Below are 27,011 nucleotides of genomic sequence, written 5' to 3'. Positions count from 1 at the left end.
CATTCTCCACCAGAGCAGCCCAGCTGACAATCCCCACGGCAAAAGCTTTGAGTATCCTGTCCTGGCTTTTTCAGCATCAGGAAAACCAGCCTTGGTTTCCCATGTGCCTCTTACAAGGATACAACCTTTCAACATCCAGACAACTCAGCACCAGCTGGCACCAGTCACTTGTTAGCACAAACTACTTTCATGGTACAAAAGCAGCACTGCCCAGGTGAGCAGCATGACTTGAGCACATCGGGCACCTCAACAGGAGCTCAGAGCTCACACTTGAAGGTCTGCACACCTCCTAAATTCTTACCTTCAACCATATTACATGATCATCTTCATGTGATTCTGCTAAGGCACTGCCATTTCTTCAGCCATTCCATTATTTGAGGCTTTGAAGGACTCTGAAGCCCTTTGTAACATTCAATAGCAAAGATCAAAGATCCAAAATTGCATCATTAATCTGGTACACAAAACGACTTGAAAACATTTTAACTAAAGCCTTTTATTCTATACAACTGTGAAACATCGTTTACCCTTCTGGCATTGCAGACTCTTCTGTCAATCTTTCCTGTTACTGTGTTTCAGGATGGTTAGAAAGAAAAAAAAAAAAAAAAAGAAGAAAAATTACAATCTTGGCTGGTTTAAAAGAAAATTTCTGGGACCAACTCCAATGTATACAATAGGACAGGAAGACAATGAGGAAACAAACCCAAACTTAAACAGTGCCTATTGGAATAAGCATAGATCCTTGCTATTAATAAATACAAGTCAGGACAATTTATCAATAGAAGTTACAGTTCTGTTTAACCATTTAATTTACAAGTAGCGCTAAAAATGTGCAGTTACAGCACAGTTGTGTCAAACTAAGCACACGCAGAAATGGGGATTAAAAACTGAAACTGACCCTCAAAAGACAGGGAAAACATGCTAGTTTAGTTCTGAACCATGGTTTGTCTCTAAGCAAAGGGTTTGTTTTGATGGGTTAAGAGTGCAGAAGGGAAGGATTTGACTATTTTTTCAAATAAAACACAATGAAAAATATTTTACCTTTTGTTTGACCAATACAATCCCAGTAATATAATTTATTGGGACTTCTTTTTAGGCCTCAACCTAAACCTTGATAGCAAGATACAGGAAGGGCAAGATCATTATGTCTCTTGAAGAGACTCCAATAACATACTGCCCCTTGAAGGCACTTGTGCTTCTGCTTCAGACAAAAGTCATTTCTACACCATTTCTCTACGAGGATTTGTAATTTGTTCTGGCTACAAATGGTTTTCTGGGATATCCCCATATTTTCTCACAAAAAGCTGAAATGCCTTTGCCCCCCCCCCCCCAATAAGTTAAACCTCTATAAAAGATTACCATGAGCCTATGACAGTCACAGATTTTTAGAAATAGCAGGGAAAACAATATCTGCACAAATCTATAACAAAAGAACAACTGCATATAAAACTTCAGAAAAGAAAAATCAGTATTTTTACCTCATGAACATGAAATCCGCAGAGAAGTTTCTAAAGTTTAACATTAAACATATTAAGTTATATTCAGAATGGTTTGAAGTTTTAACAAAATGTCACATAGTTTTGGAGAACAGTTACCAAAAATTAGACTAGTGTGTCTTTAGAACACCTAGGACACAGCGTAGGAAGTAGTTATATATAATTAAAAAAAAAATCTCTAAGTTGCTGCAAAGCATGTTCACTCTATAATGATGCACAGCATCATTAGACTCACCCTGCTCTGATATTTTTCTAGTGTTCTTATCTTGCACATCAAAAGCTCTCTAAAGCAATTACAAAAATTCTAAAGTTAACCCTTTGTTTACAATTAAATGGGCCAATTCATTCAAGTATGAATTACAATACAATACGTATTTTCTGGGTTTTTTTCTTTTCCAAATTTCTTTTAGTGGCAGAAATGTTTGAGTAACCTGTGAGAAATCATTGCTGGAACTTTATGAATGGAATGTACCAAAAATACCTTCTGTGCAGTTCTGAATTACATTGTGAACACAGCAACTAATATGGCCAAACCAGTTTCATGTCGAGCATGAGCAGATGACTATATTATGTTCTGGAAAAAAAAAAACAAAAGCAAAAAGGAGGAAGCAAAAGTCTGCACTGGGTTATCATCCACTCTCTGTACACCTCACACAACATGAACCACTCAGGAACTTCCCACCTCACTGACTGAGAGGAGGACAGACTTTAGTTTAAGTCATATGGATTTTTTTTCCTCTATATTACAGATCTATTAGTCACTTCAATTAAATGCATACTTCCCGTCCATACTGAGTCATTAGCAGTCTCATCTACCTTAGGGGTTCAGTGGGCTTCTATAGTACTACTCTTGGAACCAGTACAGTATGGTCAAGTAAATAATGAACCACTTGGGTCCGTGCTCCCCTCACGTTGATTTCTGGCGATAGTGAAGCGTCAGGTCCCCACCGCTCTTCCAAATGAAGTGTTTTACAGTTCGAAGGTCCATGTTCGGATCCAAAACCTAAAACAGCAAAAATTCATCTCTTACTCCACGAATCTGCTAGACTGTCACAAATTCCCAGATAAAACACTCCCATGGGTGAACTGGTACCAAGATGAACCACGCAAAGGCTCAGATTTTTCAACCAGCAAGTAAACCTGATGCATTCCTGAAAGGTTTTAGCAATGTAACATGTGACTTCGTACCACAACCACCTCCCCAATACTTAATCTTCATGCACTTAAATAGGCAATTTATCATTTTTGACAAATTTTGAACACTGCTAAAAATGTAGAGTTCCAAGCATTATAAAAAAAAACAAAGAACCAAACAGAATTCTGCAATTGTATTAAGTCCATTTGTTGAGTATGTAACCCTGCAAAAGCCACTAGTCAGACCAAATTAAACAGGCTCACTATAGAAATTCTTTGTTCTGGCTATCTGCAAATGTCTGAACTTGTGTCAGCTCCAAGTTAACACGATGTCGAAACATTTCCTTAGTTTTAAAGGTAGCAAATAATCTACAGCATATTTCAAGCTCAGGATTCAAAAATTCACAACCTATTCATTGCTAGACATTGGGTTTGATCACAGGCTAAAACACCCAAGGAACTTACCTGGTCCTGGCACAGAAGTTCAATCTTCTCCTCTGCTAGCACAGCGATGTCCTCCTCTTTTTCTTGTTCTCCTGTTTTTTCATTGTTGGAAGAGCTGGTTGTCTGAGACTCATTATCCAAGTTTATGATTTTCTCATACACGTGTTCCATCACTTTCCTCACCTGAAGCATGTCACTTGCTGACAGTCGGTCTCTAGATAAAGTGAGAGAATTTTGTAAGGAAAAAACTTGAGAAATATAATTTCTCACCCTCACAGAAAAAGGGACTCAGAAAAGTGGTAGAGATATTCAAAGGATTAGATTAAAATCAAAGCTTAGATGAAGAGTATTGCACACTATCCTAATTCTTTCAATAGAAAGGCATTAGTAGAAGGTCAGAGGACACAGAATTAGAGAGCTAAGCCAGAAAATGCTGTTCACCCCACTACATTAACCAGAGGACATTCTCCTGTAATAAGCAGCAGCACTTTTTCCACAAAGGACACAAAAAGTCTGTGAAACTCCTCTTTCACAAACAGTCTCTGATGAGAAAAACTCAGTAAAACATATAGAGAAACTAGGTATTTGTGTAAACTACTGAAAATTGCTGGATATAAATGGCAGGCATACTGTCTATGACACTGAGGTCACATCAGAGTTGATTTCTAACCTACACAGCTCCCAGCTACAGCTCATGTCACTGGCAGACTATCCTGCTTTGCCTACTGTCAGGTTTTGTACCTCTTTCTTTTAGCAAGCTACCATTCATTACTGTTAGCAACAGGAAACATAAAACTGTGGTTCTGAACAGAGTAACAATCCATTAGTTCCTCTTGTTTTCTGATTAAGTATCACAAAAGACAGTCTCATTTCAGTAATTAGTTCTTAGACATTTCTTAGCATAAACTTGAACAACTGCCCACCAAACCCAAAAGAAACCTCTAGTTCTTTCAAATATTTTGATATAACTCAATGCTTCAGAGCAATGCTGTTTAAATGACTAGAAAACAGAGAATTAGTTTGGTGGAGTGTTTTTGTTTTGTTTTGTTTTTGTTTATTTGGTTGGGTTTTGCTTGTTTGTTTTCTTTGTTGTTGTTGTTGGGGTTTTTTAGCATGCAGTTCTCTTTCTGCAGTTTATCTAACTCAAAAATGGATTACTTACTTTTTTAGAGTTTTTGCCCCTGATGATGAATGAGGTTGGAGGTAGAAGGGAATCTTATTGAACTTGGGCATATTTTTCTAGAAGGAAACACATTTGGAAAGTGTTAATTTAGGATGAATTGTTGTCAGCTACTATTTCCACCAGCTGGTATGTGAAGTATATTCAGCTCCTAATTATAAAAACCCATGAGAGATTCTTAATCAACATCCCCACCACAGCCAACTTCCAAATTACTCATACTCCTGAGACACTTCAATTTAGATGATGCACAGATCATTGAGCTTTTGAATATAAATTATCAGTTATTTCAGAGGCAATTAGATATATCAAAAGACAACAGCAATATGATGTGTATTCTCTGTTCCTGAGCTCCTCACTTGAAAATGATACCAATTATGCACAGGGCTTTGAATTCTTTTTCTAAGACTTTATGTCTGAAAAAAGTGAGCAAAAATACATTAACTGGACACATGAAAAAAATCATGAATCTCAAAGGGTCTTGAATACAGACCTCGAGGCCACTTATTTTGAATGCAAACAGAGCATAAATTTAAAATGTAATTTCAGACACTGCACAATTAAAAAAACTTGTAGTACATCTTAAAAAAAAGCCACAATAAAAAAGCAACATTTATTCACACAACACTTACATCCACAGTGATGTCAATTACCCATTGTGGCACAGTTTCATTAAGAAGCATAGACTCGGTTTCTCCACCTGAATCCCGACATAATAACCTAAGGTACACAGAAATAACCTTTGTGAATGAAAACAATTATTTTAAGTTGCACTGAAAAGCTTTCAGGAGAGGACCTGCCCTTTTAATGGGCAGGGAGCTTGAACTTTGTTAGCAACATCTAACTTACTGGGGAAGTGATCACTTCTTTCCTGTAAAGACGACAGGTAGCTGTAGGAAAACAGATCCCAGAGCAGAAACAGGGAGTAGTATCCTAGGAAACTCTGGCCATGACACAGAGAAAATTTAAAAAGCTACTTTGTTCTGGATTGTGTATGTTTGTGTGTTGAAGAACGAAACTGTCAGGAGAAGGGGAAAGGCACCTGGCATAAAGCAATTCTTTTCTGCTTCAAATAAATGAGCTTTGATTTAAAGCATCTGCTAAGCCCTCACCAAGTAGAAAGAATAACACCAATTTTAAGAAATGTGCACAAACAATGATGAAACAAAGCCAGATAAAATTTTATAAATTCCAGTGAGGTATTTTGTTGGAGTCCTGCAAACCTTCTTTTAGGTCCCACAAGCCTGGCTTGCTCCCTTCAATGGGGTCTTCCCAGTGTTCTCCTAAGAAGAAGCTGTGTAAGAGCTAAGATCCACCAGTGTAGAATGGAGGCAAAGATTAAGCCTCAGGTACAATTTAAATACATTGATACTGCAGCAAAAAAAAGTCAGTTTACAAAGCTGGAATTGCTTTCCCTGTTTTACTGACCAGTTAATGGACTGAAAGTTACATCATTTTTGGGCTTATTCAGCCTGGGAAACAAAATCAAAAAAATCAAACATCTCCCACCCCTTAAATTTAAAATCCACTATGTCAGTAAATATCAGATACTTCACAGTGTTTCAAAGCTCAGTATCTGTTTTGCAGCGCTATTAAAGTGTCTCTTATGTATCACATATCATAATTAGGCTTTTTCAATGTAGAATGAGAAGAGCTAGGAGAGTAATTAGAATATAAACATTACAACACAGAACCTGTGCTCCTACCTGCTACAGCTTAGGACCTTCTAATGGATCATTGGCTGTAATTCTGGGAGCAGAAACCAACTCTCTAGTAAGCAGAATCTCCTGGGATGAACCATTATTTCTCAAAGACCAGCACAGCATACCCATAAGGGAAGTTCTACAAGAATGTAAATCTAGACTTTTATTCTAAACCAAAGTTCAGTTAATCAGTTTGCAGAAAGAGGGCACCCAGTGATTTCAAAGTGATGAGACACAGCTAAGAACTATACACAACTCTTACTGTTGTAAAGCCCCACACCTTGTTGATGTTCAAACTCACATACTCAGTGGGACAATGCCAAATTATCATCAACAGCTGCTTATTTTGCCTGTCAAGGGCATGTCTTGAATGTCCAGTACAGAATGGAAGCACTGCATTTTGATAATGTTCCTGCTTGTGCAGAGAAGTGATTGTTCAGTCACTGAATTTACACTCTTGAGTTTTTATACCTGAACAAAGTGCGTCCTCCAGCCTCACCAAAAATAACTGGTGTATGTGGTGGCACTTGGAAGTATCCATTTCCTTTCTGGACTCTGTTCTCCTGCTCACCATTCACTGTTAGAAAAAGAAATCATTACAGCAGTGAGATTGCAGTAGGTCTTAAAACTGGGCATTCATAGACCAAAACATGTCTTTTCCATCTACAGCTAATTTATTTCATAAATTAACAAAATCATATGCTTTACATAAAACAAGAAAATCCCCATTTCCAACATGCAGCAAGTATATAAGAAGGAACAGTATAGAGTAATGAGATCAAAAAAGGTTTGTGTAAGGCTCGTTTCAAAAGCCTTTGAGAAAGGGGAAATAGAGCTCAGGAGGCAAAACCCTACAAGTAGTTTTTTTCCATTTCCTTAATAAAATTCTAAGTATTGTTCAATTTGACAAATCCTAATATTAGAAATCAACTAAAGAGACTTGCTGAGACAAGACTGTTCTTCCCTTTTCCACTGACAGTACAGAACTCTGAAGGATATTGGCTTTACTCTTCTACCTGGATTTGCCAGATGTCAAAGCAGCGTACTAGGAAAGCTCAGACTCACAGTTCCTTGAAGTTCCTGCATTATAAATTCTATTTATTATAGCCAGTTACAGCAGGATGGTCTTCAAACACTGAAGAACCTGATTCCATATCAGTGAACAAGATAAGATTAAAGAAAAATCAGCATTACTTATGCACCTATTGAACAGTGCAGCTTCCAGTCAGTCAGGCATCTTGAAACACAGTGTAGGAGAATTCAGATGCCTGACCTGCACTTGGGAAAAATCATCTCCATTACACTACAGCACCTAGCTACTGTATTTGAACATGATATTGAACTCAAGCAACATAATATATTTAGATGGCACAGTCTCATGAGATCAGTGATTCCTCAGCTTTCTAACCAGAAATATATGTAGTGAAAGAAAGGTCAAAAGTTGTATTAAGCAAAGAAACCAAAAAAACCAAAAATCTATATTAGAAGGGACAAACATGATACTGAAGTTACAGCAAGTGAAAAATCCTAGAGATTGAAACTATAACACTTCTCTTACCAACTGAGAGGAACAGCACTGCACATATACACACATTTATGTGTGTTTATTTATATTTTCTCTACAAAAATTTCAGTGTCCAACTACATCTTAAGTCACTGCTCAGTGTCAGTTTCTTCATTTTTTAATTTTAAGTGAAATGAAGACTGATTTTGTATTTCTCATATCTTGTCTGGCTCTAAGCTGTAGATTGCCAATACATAACAGTATGAGAATCAGCAACTTGATCCAGAAGAGTCTGCCAAGTGCTGTAACCCTCCATGGAGATCGTTTTTGAAAGAAGAAAGTAACTAACTCTTGGCACAATCTTTGCCATAAAATGGCAAGATATTGCTGAATGTACAGTTTCCCTAATTGCATTATCTATCTATAGAAAGTAATTTCTTAATCACCAAAGACCAGACTTTTCAGTCAACTCTGATCTGGGTTGAATTGATTTCAAACTTAGGAGTTACATATTCTCTTTTATTCTGCCAAATTCAGCCACTATCTTACATTTTACATAGCTGTGCTTTTCATCTCATGCCTGATTAGGATTAGCATTATTACCTTAAAACACCATTCTAAGATGGTTTTCTATAGACCTACTTCACATGTTATTATACCAAAGGTATTTTTTCAAATAAATCTTTCTTTTCTTTTATTTTGTTCATAATACCTAGAAGAAAACTGGAATTATGTCAAGAAAATACTTGCTAATGTTGAATAACTGAACTATTGCTCTTTGCTGTCATTATCTAGGCTGTTTCTTCTCTAAGTCAAGCCTTAGTGTGCCAGTAATTGTTCTTCATCAAGGCATCATGTTTCTGTAACTTCAGAATCATTTAAATTCTTCTATTCAACTGCTTTTTTTACAGACCAGAGTTCTTAAGATTTTTGCTGATGCTTTCAGAAGTACAACACACTTTCTGGTGTAAAGTGAATTTAAAAGGGCTAAAAGACATTAGCCTACAATGCATATAGAGGCAGGGGTAAGAGAACAAATATGTTGTATCTGTTCAAGAAACAGAAATAAATAAACAGAAAGTATGGACAAATCCTAAAAAAGGAAAATATTAAAATACTAACCATGGTTCATCTCATTTTCTTCTTCATCCATTGGATTGATATGTGTTCTAGGCCAATACTCCAGAAGTGCTTGTAGCAGAAGCCCTCCAAGGTTTACTGTCAAGACACAGTGAAGTGCAACTTCAGTTACAGAAAAAATGTTGGCAACATAATATTCTACATTTGATCTACAGCTATTTATGGGCACAGAAATCTGCTTATCACAACCTCAGAGCTCTATGTTACCATCTTTCAGAAAAAGATGATTTTAGAATCCCTGCTGTTGGATCACTCTCATGCTGTAACATTCTCTAGATTAGGTCACAGTTACTTTTCCCCTTTTGTTTCTTGAAGGTTTGAAACCAAGTTAAACAGAAAACCTGAACATGATAGAAATGTTGCAGAAAAAAGCAAACACTGTCACTGGAGAAGTCGCTGCAGAATTTGATGTTAAGAAAATAAGCCCTAAAATCCAACCAGTTACTGACACAGGCATTTGAACACTTCAAAACATGCATACTGGAACTTTTCTGCTTTTTTTAAAAAAAGTAAAAATATTATTTAGAAGTAAAAGTATTATTTAAAACTTACATTTTGGATCAGAACCATCTGGACTGCTAAATCCAGCATCCTTTGCTGAAACCCAGGCTGCAAAGCAGTCACTTTCATCCAAAGTAATTGTCAACATCTGTTGGCAAAAGACCACCAGGGAGAGGAATGTAATAGTTGTTTTGGATTAAACAAGTCTATAAATTTATAATTTTGATCACACTTAACTGGGATTACAAACCAACGAATTTCTAAATGCATGGCAGCACACACTGTTTACCAAACTGTATTAATTCATAATTGGTATTGGTGGACCATACCATGAGGGAAAAAATAATAAAAAAAGCTGTTATTCAGATTAGGAACAAGGGTAAAATTTGCTGTTTTACTTGAAAATAAATCTAACCCATCAGCTAAGCAATGAACATTCTTCTAAAGTTATAACAAGCTAAAAGCTTTGTGAACAAACAGTATATGAAATATGACATTAGAAAAACAGATTTAGGAGTTGTATCTCACCCCAGTTTTCAAGTCTACTGAGAACCAGTTTGGCACATACACCATTTTAAATCTCTTCTTAATTTCTTCTTCAAAGTCTACTTTCCCAAGGTCTTCAACTTTACATGCCTGTACACCAAAAAAAAAGTACAAGTTTTGAGCCATATCAACACCCAAATCTTTAACTTGACTTTCATATACATGTGGAATGATTACAGCTTCTGATCTCTCCAGGAGTACTGAAGCCCAGAAACGTGAAAGTTAAAGGTTCAAACATTTCCCAAAAAATTGAACAGTAATTTATGTGGTAAGTAATTTTTGTTTCAAATCTAGCAAATTCAGATCAACTACTGCAATGGGCACAGCACTGAGTGACTTGTGAATTCAAGGGTCTGAATTCCAGGTGAATGCAGGCGTCTGCCTCACATCAGGGAAAGATGCAGAAAAGCTCAGAAATACCCCCTCCCCTTTCAAAAGGCACACTTTGCATGATGTCTTGATACAGAAAGAAGACTCACAGGAATCTCACACACATAAATATATATATATATATAAAAAGTAAAAAATAATTAATCATCCAACAGTAGGAACTTAATCTGAAATAATATACTTACCTTCAAGACATCCCAGTATGCCACATTATTGTTTGTGTCTTTGGTTAATATGTGTCTCTTGTCATTAAGAATGTGGCACTGAATAATACTAGCACCCCCTGCCAAACAAACAAGAATTAAGGTCACTACAGTCATTATTTTTTCTAATATCACATTACATTGTGCAACATGACATGTGCACTGTTCTTTGCTTTCACTTTTTTATATAAGAATTGGATGTCACTAAGGTGTAAACACCATTTTAACTGTAACTAACACTGGATAGACAGTAACTACATTGTCTTTGCTTTAGTTCAAATCATAGTATCAAGTATCTAAAAACCTGAGTCAGTCTTAAAGTTGTATAATTTCTGCTAATGGTACCATATTTTATAAGGTCTTCTGAAAAACAGTTGTTTACCTTTTATAACTTGGTCAGGCTGTGTACACAGGGGTGGTATGGGATTGGTACAATCATTATCATAATCTCCTGATGCTCTAAAATTATGAATTCCCTTCAAAGTCTAAAGAAAGAAACAAAATAATGACACATTCATAATAATCTATAAACTCTGTTTTTATATGTAACAATGTCAGTTCATGCTGCTTTTTAGATGTTAACTGTTCAGTTCCAAGAAAGATACTTTGTTTCTAAAAGCACCATAAATAGAAAGGAAGTAATTCAAAGCTTAATGCCTTTTGATCAATTTTAATATTAACATTTTATGATTTTTTTATAAAGAAACCTCACAGATCACAGCAAGTCACAGTCAAATTGCAAGCAACAGCCCAATAGTTCCCAAACCAAGACTGCAATTCCCAAGACTACTTAATTGAAATCACAGACTGTAAAATATATCACTTACCCATTTATTCACAGAGGATTTAGTTGTTGCAACCCAAAGTGCTGGAGGAGGATCAGCTGATCTATCAAGTTCCATCTAAATAATGAAACACAGAAACTTTCAGTCATGCTTAGATTAGTTTTCCTTTGATAATTAATATTGCTCTGTGTAGACTGGCTCCCATATTTGGAAGTATCTCAGGAATAGCACTACTTTCAGTTTACTACAGAAATACAAAGTTTAAAGGAAAAGAAACTAAGCTGAAATATCTGAAAATGCGGAGAAATTGTTTCAAATATTCAACAAATAAATTCGGGACATGGATAAGAGTAGATGCAATGTGTCTAAACAGCCCAGCATTTAAAGATGCTTCTAGCAAGATGCAATCTTATCTAATGGATAGTTTGATAAGAACAGTATTTTCTGAACTACTTGCATTCAGACACTTCATATGGTTAAAACGAGAACATAAGAAGTTTTGTACTAATTAACTTTATACTTTTGGCTCGGTCATTACATTTTTCAGCCAGTAATGAATGACCACAGCCAAGTGATCTCTGTACAGCTGACCACAGCTTTCATTTCCCATTTTGAACTACAATTTCCCAGATTGTTACTTTTTCAGAAATAAATTAGTATATCCAAGATTGGATTTGAACACAGCCAGAGTTCACTCACAAGGAAAGCCAGACTGCTTGTATCTGTAGGTATCTGTTTCAATTGCACCCTCCTTAAACAACTACAGGTTCCAGGGTCACGTCATCTAGTTACAGACAACAAAAAAATCCAAAAAGCAGCCTCTTCAAAAGACTCAGACTTGTGTGTGCAGTTTTCTCCAAGAATACACCAAGTTTCAGTGTTCAAAAAACCCACAATCAACTTTAACTCCTGGTTCCCCTGAGTACACAACAGATTCTGACACAGTCCTGTGCACATATGTTGCTGCTAAGAAAAATCTGGTTTTGTACAAAGCCTTGGCAACGCCAGCTCAGTTTCTTAAAACTGTACTAGAGCCTGATAAAACCAACTTTTCACGTCTGAAGTACTTGAATTTGCGTATTTTCAGTAGTTGCCAGGCATCTATCTTCTTCAGACAATTCAGCTTCAGATGCAATATGGGAGACAAAGCCAATCTACTAAGATGTGACCCAGTAAATGCTTGTTACCCAACGCACATTCTTTCTATCAACTTACATCACTCAAGTCACTATTTTGTTAGATAACATGCAACTACCCTTTTACACTGTGAGGGTGAGGCAGCACTGGCACAGGTTGCCCAGAGAGATTGTGAATTCTCCACCCTTGAAAATACTCAAAAGCCATCTGGACGTGGTGTTGGGCAATCAGCTCTGGTGGCTCTCCTTGAGTTGGGGGGACAGACCTCCAGGGGCCACTTCCAGCCTCAGCCATTCTGTGATTCTCTGAATTAAACCCAATTACCTTAAGAACTGGTGCTTTTTCTTCACAGATAAGCACACGGATATCAGGATTTCGTAAATCTGTACAGTAAATCTTCCTGTCTCTTCCTCCTGAATAAACATGAGTGAAGGCTTCATTGACCTGCAGAGCCCAAACACCCTCATCATGGACTCGATATGTGGCTATGCACCTCTGCTGCCCAAGTGACCACAGGCGGATAGTCCCATCAGAGCTGCCTGAAAGACACTGAGCAACAACCATCATACTTCAATCAAGCAGGTATTTAACTCTTTTAAAATACTGTCTTTTCCATAAAAAGCTTTGATAATTCTTATGGTCATATTTTTCCATTAAGATGGTGCTAAACAAAGACTGGCAAATAACAAGGCTAGTCACAATTTTACGTAAACAACCCCCTCCATACCTAGATGAACCTGTAATAAAACACAACCTTCACCCAACAGCTTCCCTCCCTTAATCACTAAATATCTGTAATACTTGTTAAGCTACCTTCTGTAATCTACCACATAAAACAATTATATCAAAAAAGACTAATGACACTTCTGCATTCTGTAAAATGCAGGTTAAAGCACATACCTGGGTGCCATCTCTGTTCAACAACAAAGCTTTCACATTGTCTGTGTGCCCTTTGAGTTTCATTAGTTTTGCACAAGTTCTTGGATCCCACACCCTTAGAACCTATGGAAACAGACATTGGATAACTGGAATTAATACCATTCTTCCCACCAATGCGTTTCCTCTGCGGAAATTAAGGCTTTCCAAATGAATCAATCCAAACACACAGATTACATCACTGTAACCACATATTAGAAAAAGACAGACATTATGCAAGTCTAGGAATCAGATGTGATCTTCTCTTGATTTTAATTGAATTTATTCTGGCTTCTTCTGGCTTCTTAAGAAATAAAAGAATAGAAGCAACAGGAAACAGGATAGTGTGATGTGGGTGAAAAAGATTCTGAGAAACTTCTCAGATGATTCATTGGTGTATCCTATTTTCATTTTTACACTGTCTTGGAAATAAAATTCTCTCAAGGTTAGATTAGGTAAAAAAACAACTCACAGGGACCTAAGCATGTTTCAGCTTCCTTTACAACAAAGAACTAGGGCTGTCTCTTGGGGACACTTGAACTTCATTACCTCACTTCATTTCCCACCTCCTGCAGGGATCTCATAAATTGCTGGCACTGTTTCTTTCCTACCTGCAGCAACTGCTTCAGTTTATATAATCATCTGAGTCATGTGCCCACAAAAATCAGAGCTCTTGTGGTGAAATGTAATGATCTTTGACAAAGAGAGGGTTACACAAGATGATCTGATTGTTCCCCTATGTATGAAAGCTTTATGGATATGTGACATCCTCAGACTGAGGCAGGATTTGTACCCTACACTTGCATTCCCACTAAAAAAAAAGTGTTTACACTCACTATTAAAACCACAAAAGCTGCTACAGACATGACATTGAAAATGAATAAAATTGTCTCTCTATACTACACTTTGAACTGAAGTGGAATGAGCCTTACCAAATTTTGCTTACCTTTTCAGTGGACCCTGATACAATAACTGTTCCCATTTGATTCATTGCAAGGCTGTAGATTGAGTCTTTGTTCCCACTCAGGGAAGAAGCTATTTAAAAAAAAAAATTACATATTCAATTTTAATGCTGTCATTCAAAAAAACCCCACATACTTATTCATTCAAAACTGGTATTTTAATATCCTTTGATCCATGAAAATAGTGCCACTCTGGCCCATATATTGAGTTGCTTTATAAAAAAGAAAGACTATTGTTAGGAAAACCCCAGCCCAATTCTTAATTTACTGGTGCAGAAAAAGAAAATAACCCCTCAGATTTATGGTCATTACAGTCCTGGTGCACTTTTGACACCAAAATTCAGTGCCAAGACCATCAAGCTATTCTTGCTCAACTACTTTATTGGAGTATGATACTTCAATGTGATCTTGTAACACACAGCATTTGGATTTTTTTCCAAGCTAAGTAGCAGTAAAATTCTACATTTTATATTAAAGGCTCTTCTCCTAGTTCAGCAAAGATGCAGAGAAGTTACACTGCAGTGCTGCAATGTGTTACTTGAGCACGGATGCTGCCTCTGAGTTTGTGCAAACCATATGGCAGCTCTTTAGCATCACACCTACCATCAGAGTTGAGGAATTCTGTGCCATCTAGGCTAACCCACTTTTGAAGAGAGTAAAATACCAGTCCCTCAACTGAGAAAAGCACAGACACAGCAAATGAAAGTCATCTATTTAGAGAGCACAATCAAGCATTTCATTAAGCCTCAAAATCCATATGATCAGTATGCCAAGAAGGCTGAGAATAGCAACAAACTGCATGGTCAGCAAAAATGTGAAACTTCACATAATGATTTATGTATGTCATGGAGCTAAGTTTCCAACACAGCATTTGTAACCTAATATCATAATATAATACTGCCTTTTGTCACAGTGGAGGAACTTGTGTCAGGGGAGGTTTAGGTTGGATATTGGGAAGAGGTTCTTTACCCAGAGGGTGGTTGGGCACTGGAAGAGGCTCCCCAGGGAAGTGGTCATGGCACCAAAACTGACAGTGCTTAAGAAGCATTTGGACAACACTGTCAAACACACAGTATAATTTTCTGAGCTTGTCCTGTGCAGAGCCAGGAGCAGAACTCGATGATCCTTGAGGGTCCCTTCCAATTCAGGAAATTCTATGATTCTGTGAAGCATTATGCAGCTTTACTTCAGGGTCCTCTTAGGCACCAGTTATGGCTATCCAAATGTAAACTGTCAAATGAAATATATTACCCATGGCCAAAATTAAGTGAGAATCTTCCACTGTCCACAGAGAACAATTAAAGGCAAATTGCAGAACTGAAGACTCCTGGAGGTTAGCACACTGTTCAACAATCACTATAATTCAGGAGAGGATGATACACAGAGTTATCAAAAGCTGGATACCAGGAATGGAAGAGAGAATCTTAACTGTACAGAAGCAGAATTTATGCCATAACAAAAGCAAAGCTCAACTCCACCCTCTTCTGGAAGGGACTACTTGTCAAAAGCAAAATCTCTCCGCTTAATTTGAGTTATGGCTGTGCTGACTGAGAGACTCTTTAAAAATAAGCTTCCTCTTAATGCTGTCTTGTGTACATTGCTTCCAGGCAATCAGATAGGAAATTAATGTACAAGAACAAGCTTCATTTGTACTCTCAAAAAAAAATGATACTGTTTCAAAGGACTTGGGAAAACAGCTTCTTTGAGGACATTTACTGTGTTCTTCCCAACAGAAACACTACTATTTGAGAGTACTAAAAAGAAAGAAAAACAGCTCCTCTGCTTACCTTTCCTCCCCCTCATGAAGTATTTGTGTTCTAACTCTAGAAATGCAAATCTACCCCGTCATCTTAGAGGCAATGTCTCCACTTCCATTTGATCTTTGGCAAACCCAAGCATTGGCTCCACAGTACTCCTCATCTCTGATTTACTTGAATCATTTAGGTTCTGTATCACTGTAGCAGTGTACAAGAAATGCTGTGGGGTTTTTTTTGTTATCTCACAACTGAGTTTTCCTGTCAGCTCACAAATAAATTCTTCCTTCAAGAACTCCATGTTCAAGTAGAATATGGAAAAACTTACAGTTATCAGCAAGGTGTGGCTATAAAATAATTCTTTCAATGCAAGTAAATAAATAAATATAATGATTTTATATTTCTGGGAAATATAAAGTAAATCTCTTTAGGTATCTCCAGTTGTGTGCCATTCCAGCACTATTCTGCAGGGCAACACAGCTCATTAGAAGCCATCTCTCTTCCATTGGGCTACTCAGACTTGTCAGCATCAGGCTATACTTGAATTAAAGTCCTGTAGACAGAGCAAATGCCAAACTCACAGTTCTGCCCAGCAGATGCACCTTTGGTTTCAGAAACAACCAAATCCATAAAATTAACACACCTTTCAGAATATCCAAATACAGTAATGCAAAAAACCCCCTACAGGCCTGCCTCCTACTTACAGAACCACATATTCCTGAAATTTCTTAAGAGTATGTTGTGCCACTTCCAAATTTTAGTTTTGCAGATTTTTTTTGAGCTATTCCTAACCTGTGACTGAGGCAGCAACTATTCTTATTTAGAAAACCTAAGTGTGGCAGTGTGCAAGTTGATTCTGTTCTTTCCCAACACATCCATCAGATTCTGCTATGTTAAAACATCTATCAAACATTAAGTAGAAAAGGAAAGAGATCAGTCACTTTGAACAAAATTTTTCCAACCTACCCAACAAGCAGCAGAGACCTCTTTCTGAAAAAAACCTATTGTAAAACAGCCAGTACAAACCAGAATGCCCATGACCCAGATCTATGCTATTCACTGGAGCAATCAAACCCAACTGAACCTGAAGACTGGTGTGATACTTCCCAGAAGAGAAACTTAATCAGCTCTACCCTGACTAGTCTAAGAAGGTGGTGTTGGAATTGTTGTATAAGGAAAGATCTCATAATTTACTATAATGCCTTTACAGGGAGAGGGAAGCAGAACAGCTCACTTCCTGAAAGATCATGGTGACATTAGGAGTTAACCCTGATGAGTAGAATCTACAGGCAGCTTCCCCTTGCCTTCTAGTATCTAGTGAGTTAGATCTCACCAGTCTTATCCTTATCAGTGCTTAGTATTACTCTGCATGTTTTTTAACTAATTTAACTAGTAACTTCATTGTTCTGATAGAGAAATTTGATAAATCTATAAGTCCTGCTTTAGGAGCTGTACTGCAATGTTTTTTTCAGCATCTATACAAACAAAAAACCAACTCCAAATTATAATACACAAAAAACATACAGACAATATAATCCAAGAGAAAATTTCTGTGACAGGCTAGTTAAGAAGCAAAAAGCTTCTCAAGCTAAAGCTCTATCAAGTTTCAGAGAAACCAGCACATCACATTTCAGCAGAAAAAGTTCAAAGAGACTTGTCCTCTATTGTAAATGCCATGACTGGTGGCTGCTCTAGATTTCCAGCTATTATATAACACAACAAATGCACTGATTATGTACTAAAACCACCTTAAAATTTCTTGCACATTTTTTATGTACAGACAGAAAGAGGCATCTATGGTTTTCAATTGATCTCACAGATTATGCTACTCAATCAAATGTGCTGCATTAGCCTCCCCTCCCCAGGTACCTACTTGTTACAGTGTTATTTGAGGCAGTCAGTGCTGTTAGAGTATTTACATCCCAGAGGAATATCTGTCTGTCCAACCCAGCAGATGCTACCAGTTCCTTGTCTTTTGCATATGCCAATGCTTTCACATAATCCTACAATAAAATATGTACAAAAACATGAACAGACAACATCATCCATTTGAAGTCTACATCTCAATAATTGAAAGAATGGCAATGATCACACATATTATTTACAGAAAATGTTTTTCACCTTATGCGTCCTTAGTGTTGACATGCAAAATCCCTTATGTGCATTCCACACTTTAACAGTAGTATCTGAAGAAGCAGATATCACTAAATTGGAAAGAATAAAGACTAAATTTTAATGGTTTGCATATAACTTTAGGGAATATTCATACTACTCTGTTTTACAAAAAAAGATTGAAACAACCGTTTATATACACATTTCAATTTTCATTAAAATGTCTGCTTACACTATTTACCAAATTTACAATATACATCACAAATTAATTTTACATGCAAAAAAAAAAAAGATGGAAAATAATTTAAGCAGCAGACAATTTACTCCATACAGTCTCTGAATGCTGTAGTTCTCAAACTTTCAAGTACTTACATGTTTTACCATTGCAGCAGAGCACAATGTCATTTACCCAATCTGTGTGGTGTTCCATAGATGCTATATAAGGGTCTTGCTGCAAATTAAGGAAAAAAAAGTTTATAAAATCTCATCACAAATGGAAAAGATTATGACTATCATATCCTGTTGTAATATTTTATTCAACCTTCAAATGGACCTAAAGTTCTCTTATCCAGACTTGTTTGAAATCACTGTTCCAGAACCTTTTTGTGACAGAACTAAACAGCTATGTAAGGTACCACAGTATGAGCAATGTTAAAATTATTTTGCTATCATAACAATTGGCAGCTGTTAAAAACCAGTATCAGATGTAGACCTGTGGAGAGCTTGCCTGCCTTGGAAGAAAGGTTTAGATAGGAAGCCTCTCGTGACTGACCTTGTGCTGATTGACACTCCATATCCTTATGATGGAGTCCCGGCCTGCTGTGAAGAGTCTGTTCAGTGCTGGATCCAGCTGAAGTGCATTTACCCCGTTCCGGTTGTACTTCTCCACCTCGTCTCTAATCACATAGGAGACCTAGAACACAGTTGCACAAATCCAATTATGGTATTAAGGTGTTGACTTGGCCACAAAACCCAAACATCTAATTTCATCTTTGGGAGGGTCTTGGGTAGAAAATATCAAGAGTTTTACAAGCATTAAGTCTGCAGGTTTGAGAGTTACCAACACCACCTCAGTCATTTCCCATATTAATGGGGAAGAGTCACAGAGAAGATGTCAGCAGTGTACAAAGGATTATTTAATCATTACAACTCAAGTTTAGTTAGATCCAGAGAATTCTTAGTTCAGTTCCCTGCTTCATGTGTATATTGTGGGTGCTCTTAGAAAACACACTGTGTTTGTGTCTCACTTCCCAAGAAGGTTCCACAGTTTCTATAGCTGGGATGACAGTCTTTCCCATTCTCACAGGGGAGAGGATATGGTCACTAAGGACTAAAGCATTCAAAGACTGCAGATACAAATTCAAGCTATTTCAGCTGTTATTATTTTTAAACCAATTTTTTAAAACCTACCTATCTGCCAATATAATAGAAAGCTCAAATTTTTACTGCTCTTTCAGATAAATGACTCCTTTAGGTTTTTTCCTTCTGTGTCTGACAGTACTGTGTGTAAAGGTTACTTCGTGGATTTGTTCAGAAACACTAAAAGGAAATTTCAGGAGACCCTGCAAAGGCCACAGCACTCTCCATTATTATGTTCAGTAAACACAGTTCTAAGGCACTGAAGTTTCTTCAGAGTTACTCCACTCACACTGTGCTGCAGCTCTCCTGATCCCCAAGTTTACACAGGGTTTATATGTATTACTCTGAGGAAAGCCCTCACAGTTAGGGAAAAGGAGGGGAAGCTGCCAGTTATGCCTCTTCCCATATTCTGTAAACTATAATCAGAACAAGGTAAAATTTCATGCTTGGTATAATCAAATCTGCTCAGAGCCGGAATCATTTGGATACACAAGTACAAGTGGTTTGAACATGCTTACAAGTAGTCTAGAGATCTGAAAGCAATTTTTCACTCCAATAACTGTTACAGTAGTATAAAGAAAATGTTTTCCAGATCAAATCTCAGTTACACAAAACAAAACCAACAAACTAAAATATTCAGTGAGTGGTTCTTATCACTGAAGAAATATTTTTCAGCATCTCAGATTCTGTACCATGAGAGATGACAGGTCCATTTGGTGTATGTGAGCAACACCTCAACTGAACTACCCTGTCCCTGTGCAGCACAGTAAGAGAACTGATGCTTCCAGAAAGCACATGTCCAGTGCCACTTTGTTTGAGAAAGAGCTGCAGCAGCTCTACAAACCGACACAGGAGGATCAAAATTAAAAGCCTCCTGAATCCTTCTGCCTTAATACTCTCCATTATCATTTCACAAGTCCTTCACTAAAGTTATTAATTTTATGTACCAATGCTCTTAAAACACTTCTTGCTCATATTCTGCCAGCCACTCACAGTCCCTGCAGAGACACAGCTCTTCCTCACAATTTTAGATTGTGTCCTAATTTCCAATACTTTCAGCTGCTCTCACCCATTCCAGACTCATCCATAACATTCTTGCTATCTGTGCTCCACCTACACACAGTTTTGGAGACACTACTGAGAGAAGACACCACTGACCACACATAACGGTTTTATGTTAAAACACTTCAAACACTTCTAAGTTTTTGGGTTTTTTTAGAGAGCAAGATGTATGTGCAACTCCTCAGCTGGGCTTGAGGATATCATGTCTATACTGCTGGAAGGCACACAGACTACTGGAGTAAAAGAATTTTACAAAGTCAAGGTTTAACATGATACAAAACACAAGGCCACAAAGGAATGACCACCAAACTCATGCTGCTTTCAAACTCTTTGAGGCAAGCCAATGAAAATATTCAGTTAAAAATACTGTGTGCGAGCAGATAAGACACAAATTAAAGTAATTCAAAACCTAAAGTAGATCAGATTTGATGTTAGTTAGTAGGGAGAACAATCTCTTGCTGACATACAGTGTCAGACTCAAAGTCAGCTTGGCCCTTCAGCTCTTGCTTCTTGCAACTGCTAGCAGGATATATTTCGATAAATTTTCAATTTTTGAATTTGCTCCTCTTCTGTCAGTCACCTCCCATATTTGTTATATCTTCAGGTGTAATACAGAGCTCTTGATTCCACTCATAAATAAGACTGTCACACTATGTTAGTCATCCAAGCATTTTAAGGAGCTTTTTGCTCATAATAATGTTACCTTTTTAATTTAAAGGAGTTCAAGCAAAGCAGAGCTCTTTATTCTTTTTAATAACTTCCACACATGAATTAAGTAAAACATCTCTTGGCAAGTATTGCTTTTATTTTGAAAGAACTGGGACAGAGAGGAGTTATATTGTTTTAGGGTTAGCAAGTCCATCTATGCTGGATCTCAGCACCAGTTCAGCATCAAACTCAACACCATCCTTCTTCTTGGGACAAACTGGAAAAAGTAGCTGTGCTGTAACAACTAAATTAAACAAGATTAAAATCTTATTTCTTACTATTCCATTTTTTTTCTGTAAATACATGACAGCTTTGATGGAGAAAAATACGGCAATACAACAAAAAAGTTTGATATAAAATTTCCCAGCAGCAACTGCTACTGTTCACAGAATTCAACCAGTTGTCTCTGCTCAGATTTACAATTCTACAAAGTTTTATTTACCATCCACAAAGGGGTAGCTTAGTTTTCCTAATAAACTGTCTTAACAATTTAAGAAATAAGGGCAAAAAGGAAAAGAAATCCCTACTGTATAAAGAATCAGTAATGATCACTGTCTATCTGTCATGGGAAGAAACTGTGACTGCCATTTTTCAGTGATAAAAGCAATTCTAATCCAAATTATGCATGTGCTCCTTAAAGTAATTTTTCTTTTTTTAAAAAAATTTCTAATACTAAAAACACAAGTAGAGAAAATTAAGATGAAAGATACCTACTTTGTGGTCGACAAGTTGATGGGATACCACACCAACATTTCACATGAATACTGTGATTTGAGCAGTCAGGCAAGGACAAGGCAAACCACTTGTCCTGAAGAAAGTATGAATTGAAAAAGCTGATTATGGCAAAAAATGGACTCTCCAACTCATATTGGAGGCCTAATGATATCCAAGCAATTGCCCACTCTTACACTGAAAATGCTTAATGAATTTTTCTCATCCAGAATAAAAAATGTTAAAAGGTTCACTCTTGCAAAGCGGTCATTGAGACTGAAATAAACATCTTGAATATTAACAAAACCAGAACAAGACTCATGGCATATGTGGCTGAACTAAAAATAACCTCATGAGACATTTGCTGAACACCTCAAGGAACCCTTTGGAAAGAGAGATATAACATCAGAAGCATCCAGGCTTGTACTCAAATGCGTTAATTCTATATTAACACAGAGGGGAAAAGTTAAGGGATTCACAAAAGCTGTTGAAATGCACAGGGAACTTAAAAAGGATCAATAAAAGCAACAGCAACTTGATTTAAAAGAGCTGACACTTGTGTAAGCATGGTGGACACACCTGCCAAGGCCACTAAACTAAAAAAATTCACTAAGAATAGAGGAAGGTTGCTGAAAATCCACGTGTTCTCCTTTATATTCTTATTTGGGGGGGGGGGGAGGTCAGAAAGTGCCTGGTTGGTTTTTGAGTGTTACTGATTATAGAAAGAAATGTTAGTAACTCTGGTGAGTATACAAACAAATGCAAAATATAATGTATACATTCAAGTACGTGTGTACACAAGCATATCTAAAGAACATAAAAGCAGTAAGATTTTGGCTGAGGAGAAACTGCTGTGATAAAATTCTCCTCTGCTCTGGAGCACACACATTTTATCTTTGTGTATAAGGTCCTGTGTCCTGCCTGGAAAGGGCTGTGGAGGTCACCAGGAAGCGACAGCTCTGAGCACTCAGTGGCATTTGTTCAAGCAGGACAGGCTGGAGCACCATCACTGCTGTGCCCAGAGTCAGTGGCAAACCAGAGACAACCCTGACTGTGACACAGATCACCGGGGGTTTACTGCCACCATCCGAGAGGGACAGCATTCCTGGGATGTGAGATATTTTAATAATGACCCAGGCCTTTGACAGCAACTGCTGCAGCTTTTATAAACTCCCCCATGAACAAGAATCTTTCTCAGCAGCACAGCACAAACATCACAAGGGGATGGGCTCTCAGTATAAAGAGTTTATGGGATTCAGTACCCTAAATGGATCAGGATTAATCATTTTAATGACTACCTAAGAGCTCCAGAGATAAAGCTTCTGTCAACAGATGCATTTCAGAACATAAAGACAAGTGAATTTCTTGTAGGACCTATGATGTGTTTCTTGCCTGGATGAGTGTATCAGCTGATCTGGAGCCTTGTTACCCTTGTTACAAGACATGCCTTATAACAGATTTTACCTTCATAGATGGGTAAAATCTACTATTAAAAATATCACCACACCATCATGTGGAGGAAACACTGACCAGTGGAGCTCTGAGGACACTCATCCCTTGGTTTTAAGTGGAAAAAAAATAAATTCCACAAGACAAATACTATTGTGAACAATTTAAAAAAAAAAGAAAATTTTCAAAATCACTGGAGGATTCCATGAGATGTGACAGGAATTGCATTCAAAATGAGAGAAAAAGCAGTAGTCAAGTAGCAAGAAAAGAAATATCTATTGCCTTAGTATCTTAGTAGAGCACATGTATCCCTAAAAATATGGATTTTAATTAAGAACACATTATTTGAATTCTTATCAGGGTCCCCAGGCTCTAGAATAAAAGTAATGGAAGGCATTAAAAAAATCATTTTATCCTTTTACAGTGTAATCAACTTACTGGCTGTTTGTTTGCTTAAGCATTTTATGTGAAATAAATATAATTTATAAATATAATTTGTATATTTATTATGTATAAAATATTAAAAATAACACATATAAAATGTAATAAGTTGAAGTAGTAGCACATAAAGATGACCAAATCAGTGCAATGAGATCCTAGAATGGTTTGAGTTAGAAGGGACCTTAAAGTTCACCTTGTTCCACCCCCCTGCCATGGGCAGGGATACCTTCCACTAGACCAGGTTACTCAGGGTCCCATCAAGCCTGGCCTTGAACAATTCTAGGGACAGGGCACGAGATCATCTTATTCTGCATAAGACTGAAAGACAAAAAGTACTCAAAATTCAATAATTTTATAAGGATGCTGATCCAAAACAGTTATGGTAAAATTCCCACATGTTGTCAACATGTTTCAAGTGTGGGGGTAAATTTATTCTGGCCAGGGAGCAAGTTTGGCAGAGCAGATACAACACGACCCCTTAAGGGCAGCTACTTCAAGCCACCTGCTGAGAAGTGGCTTCATCTTGATTTAATTCCCAGGAACAGATCTGAAAGTACAGCATGTGGCCAACAGCAGTGTCTGACACACCTCTGCATCCTCATCCTCTTCCCAAATCAGACAACCCCACTCCTGCAGCCTTCAGACATGCCAAGCTATGCTTCAGAAACACCTGCCACTGGACATTTCAAATGCCTGGCTTCCATTTAAATAATTCAACTTCTTTCCTTTTTCTATGCACAGAATTTATTTTGAGGTCTAAAGCATCTAGTCTGATTAAATCCTTAGAAACATAAAATTATATGCAGAAACACCCTAAACTGACTATTTTGGATGGTTTTGCTTACCAGTAAAACTAGTGCATCCAAGATATTAATAGCTCTGATTTCCATAAACTTCATCCATGTAAGTAATCAAGTACTTTCATACCCAAGAGGTGTTTTTTGAAAAAGCTCCTCATAGTCTCGTATGTTTGGGACAAATTTCTCCCTCTGTCCGCCTCTCCCTGAAAAGTTACACGTAGCAGCATCCTAAATGCTCAGCCACTGGAAAGCAAAATAAATTGTGAGTGGTTTTATATTTCCAGTAGCAGCTGATGGATAAAACGGCCACTTAAAATTCAACTACATGAAAAAAATCCTGTCTCTGATGGAGCAGGTGAAATAATAAGAGGGCAAGAAAAAACCAACAGCTTCTGCTCAAGGCTTTATAAATGTTTATCATGGATTAGTTTGGGTTGGAAGAGACCTTAAAGATCATCTTGTTCTTACCCCCTGCCATGGGCAGGGACACATTCCACTAAACCAGGTTGCTCCAAGCTCCATCCATCCTGGCCTTGAACACTTCCAGGGATGGGGCATTCACAGCTTCTTTGGAAAACATGTAACCAAAAAAACTGCAGATCTAGACTTCTGGTGCACCAGTTAAGACCACAGATCACTATAGCAGTACATGAAGGGGAAAAAAAACAGTCACATAACACAATGAGAACAGAAAAGAAGACATCATAAACCAGCACAAAACCACCTGTAAAAACAAGCTTTTGAGCTAAGTAATGCTTAGAAAACAAATGTAGTAGTAAAAAAGGAAATAATGTGCTCTTTGATGCATGCTGCTGTCAGGGAAATACTCCTTCATAAATAGGACTACATCAAAGAAATATCAAGGTGTAATAAAATCCCCTTCCTTAGAAGTGTAACCTGCAAAAACTTGTTTATGGCAGAGGCAATGAAGTCAATAAAGGGATATTATGCTTTAGATTTTTTGTATTTTAAAAAATGTCCAAGGAATTTTCTGGTAGAGTAAGCGAATTCTTTATACAGTATTGACTGAGTGCTTCCCTTAACCACAGAAAACACTAAAGGCTCTAAAAAGGTGCACATTTCCTCTGTGTGGTAAAACTCAAAAGGTGTGTTCAAAAACCAAACCCACCTCTGTTTGGAAGGATCTTAACGCTATTCCAAGCCTAATCAATATTTCATTTGATCACAGTGGAAAGATACAGCTGAAACTTGCACTTGCCACTGGGCAGCTTTGCACATTGACAAAGCATTAAATCTTTTCCATAGTGAAAGCTGTAAAAATGCCTGAAGGGCTGGCAGTAGCACAAACGAGCAGCAAAGGATTGAGGACCATAAAATAAAACCATTTTCATGACTTTTACTGTACACATTGGTAATTCCAGTCTCCACCAAGGCTACAATAATGTACCCCTAACTACACGAGCCCACACCTCTGAGTCTAATTCTCTCTCAGGTGTGCTCTACACCTTCCAGGCTGCCTATGCCAAAGGTTTCCTTCAGCAAATGCTGCCTGGAGCTGGGTAGAACAAAATTTTGAATTCTAAACAGAAAAAGTCCTGTTCCCTGCTCATGTGTGCAAATGGCCAGTGTTTAATAGAGACAAGATACTAATCAGAAGTCAAAGTAGCGATAAGATGCAAAGTAGATCATAAAATGATTTGGGTTGGAAGGAACTTTAAAGATCATCTGGCACCAGCCCTCTGCCATGGGCAGGGACACCTTCCACTAGACCAGGTTGCCCACCCAACCTGGTCCTGAACACTTCAGGGATGGGGCATTCACAGCTTCTCTGGGCAACCTGTTCCAATGTCTCACCAGCCACACAGTAAAGAATTCCTTCTAACACCTAATTTAAACCTACTCTCGTTCAAACTGAACCCGCTCCCCCTTGTCCTGACACTACAAGCTCTTGTTAATAATCTTGCCCATCTTTCCAGTAAATTCCCTTCGGACCCGCCAGCCTGGGCACTCCTGCCTTACCCTTGGGTTTGCTGTTCCAGACAGGCAACGCGAGTTGTTCTCACCCTGCTCTAGAGGGAAACCCCCGGCGCGGGACACAGCCGAGCGAGCGGCAGGAACCTGCAGCTCTGCTGCTGCTGGAGATCCACGTTACAGCTGAGGCAGGGCTGCGGGGAGGGTGGGGGGCCACAGTTCTTTCGGTTTCAACTTCACCTCCCGTTGTGCTTTGGATCAGGGCTGGTCCAGCTCTGCCTCCTGCGGGTCCCGACCCCGCCGGGCAGCGAGCAGCGGCTCATCGCCCGCGATGCCTCAGGCAGTCGCTCGCCCCCTCCGCGGCGGCCAGCGAGGCGGGGGAGCGACACCGGGGGCGTGTGGCGGTGCCTCCCCTCCCCGCAGCGTTGCTGTGAAAGAGGGGGCGGCGGCGCTGCCGTGGAAACCCCCACGCCCTGACACCACGCGGGCGCTACCGCAGCCCCGCGAGGCGCCGGGCTCTCCCCGGAGTCACCGCGGTCCCGCCGTGCCCTCACCTGCACTTTCCGGCGCCCCGCCGTGTTCTGCCGGTGATGCGCCGCCATCTTGCATGTTGACACTGTGGCGTCATGTCCGACCGGAAGTGCCG

General features: G+C 38.2%; 1 protein-coding gene across 2 annotated transcripts; it reads right to left on the bottom strand.

Annotated features, from left to right (window-relative positions):
• Nucleotides 1–477: 477 nt before the first annotated feature.
• On the bottom strand, nucleotides 478–27,011 carry WDR48 (WD repeat domain 48). Of its 2 annotated transcripts, XM_051768255.1 has the most exons (19): nucleotides 26,920–27,011; nucleotides 18,676–18,816; nucleotides 18,276–18,354; nucleotides 17,913–17,995; nucleotides 17,665–17,794; nucleotides 14,022–14,110; nucleotides 13,061–13,162; nucleotides 12,485–12,709; nucleotides 11,066–11,140; nucleotides 10,621–10,723; nucleotides 10,221–10,318; nucleotides 9,628–9,735; nucleotides 9,151–9,247; nucleotides 8,581–8,676; nucleotides 6,426–6,531; nucleotides 4,884–4,971; nucleotides 4,234–4,310; nucleotides 3,093–3,285; nucleotides 478–2,496 (listed from the first exon to the last, which is right to left on the bottom strand). In XM_051768255.1, exons 1-19 carry the CDS (start codon nucleotides 26,965–26,967, stop codon nucleotides 2,401–2,403), a joined length of 2,034 nt encoding a protein of 677 aa, XP_051624215.1. In that variant the 5' UTR covers nucleotides 26,968–27,011; the 3' UTR covers nucleotides 478–2,400. The 2 variants fall into 2 exon arrangements, with proteins under 2 accessions (XP_051624215.1, XP_051624216.1); XM_051768256.1 differs by lacking the exons at nucleotides 17,665–17,794; nucleotides 17,913–17,995; nucleotides 18,276–18,354; nucleotides 18,676–18,816; nucleotides 26,920–27,011 and adding an exon at nucleotides 15,825–15,923.

Source organism: Manacus candei, unplaced genomic scaffold, assembly GCF_025592945.1.
Source record: "Manacus candei isolate 608988 ecotype Guabito, Panama unplaced genomic scaffold, ASM2559294v1 h1tg000094l, whole genome shotgun sequence".
NCBI lineage: Eukaryota > Metazoa > Chordata > Aves > Passeriformes > Pipridae > Manacus > Manacus candei.
Note: the sequence above shows the minus strand (reverse complement) of the source record. Positions and strands in the feature narration are given on the sequence as shown.

Excerpts from the sequence above, each read along its gene's own strand:
- WDR48 (XM_051768255.1), bottom strand. The coding sequence starts at position 26,967 with ATGGCGGCGCATCACCGGCAGAACACGGCGGGGCGCCGGAAAGTGCAG. Across the intron at positions 14,111-17,664 it reads CTCAAATAACACTGTAACAA|CTTCTTCCCTGAGTGGGAAC; the intron begins GTAGGTACCTGG and ends TTTTTTAAATAG. Across the intron at positions 9,736-10,220 it reads CATACTGGGATGTCTTGAAG|GCATGTAAAGTTGAAGACCT; the intron begins GTAAGTATATTA and ends TTTGGTGTACAG.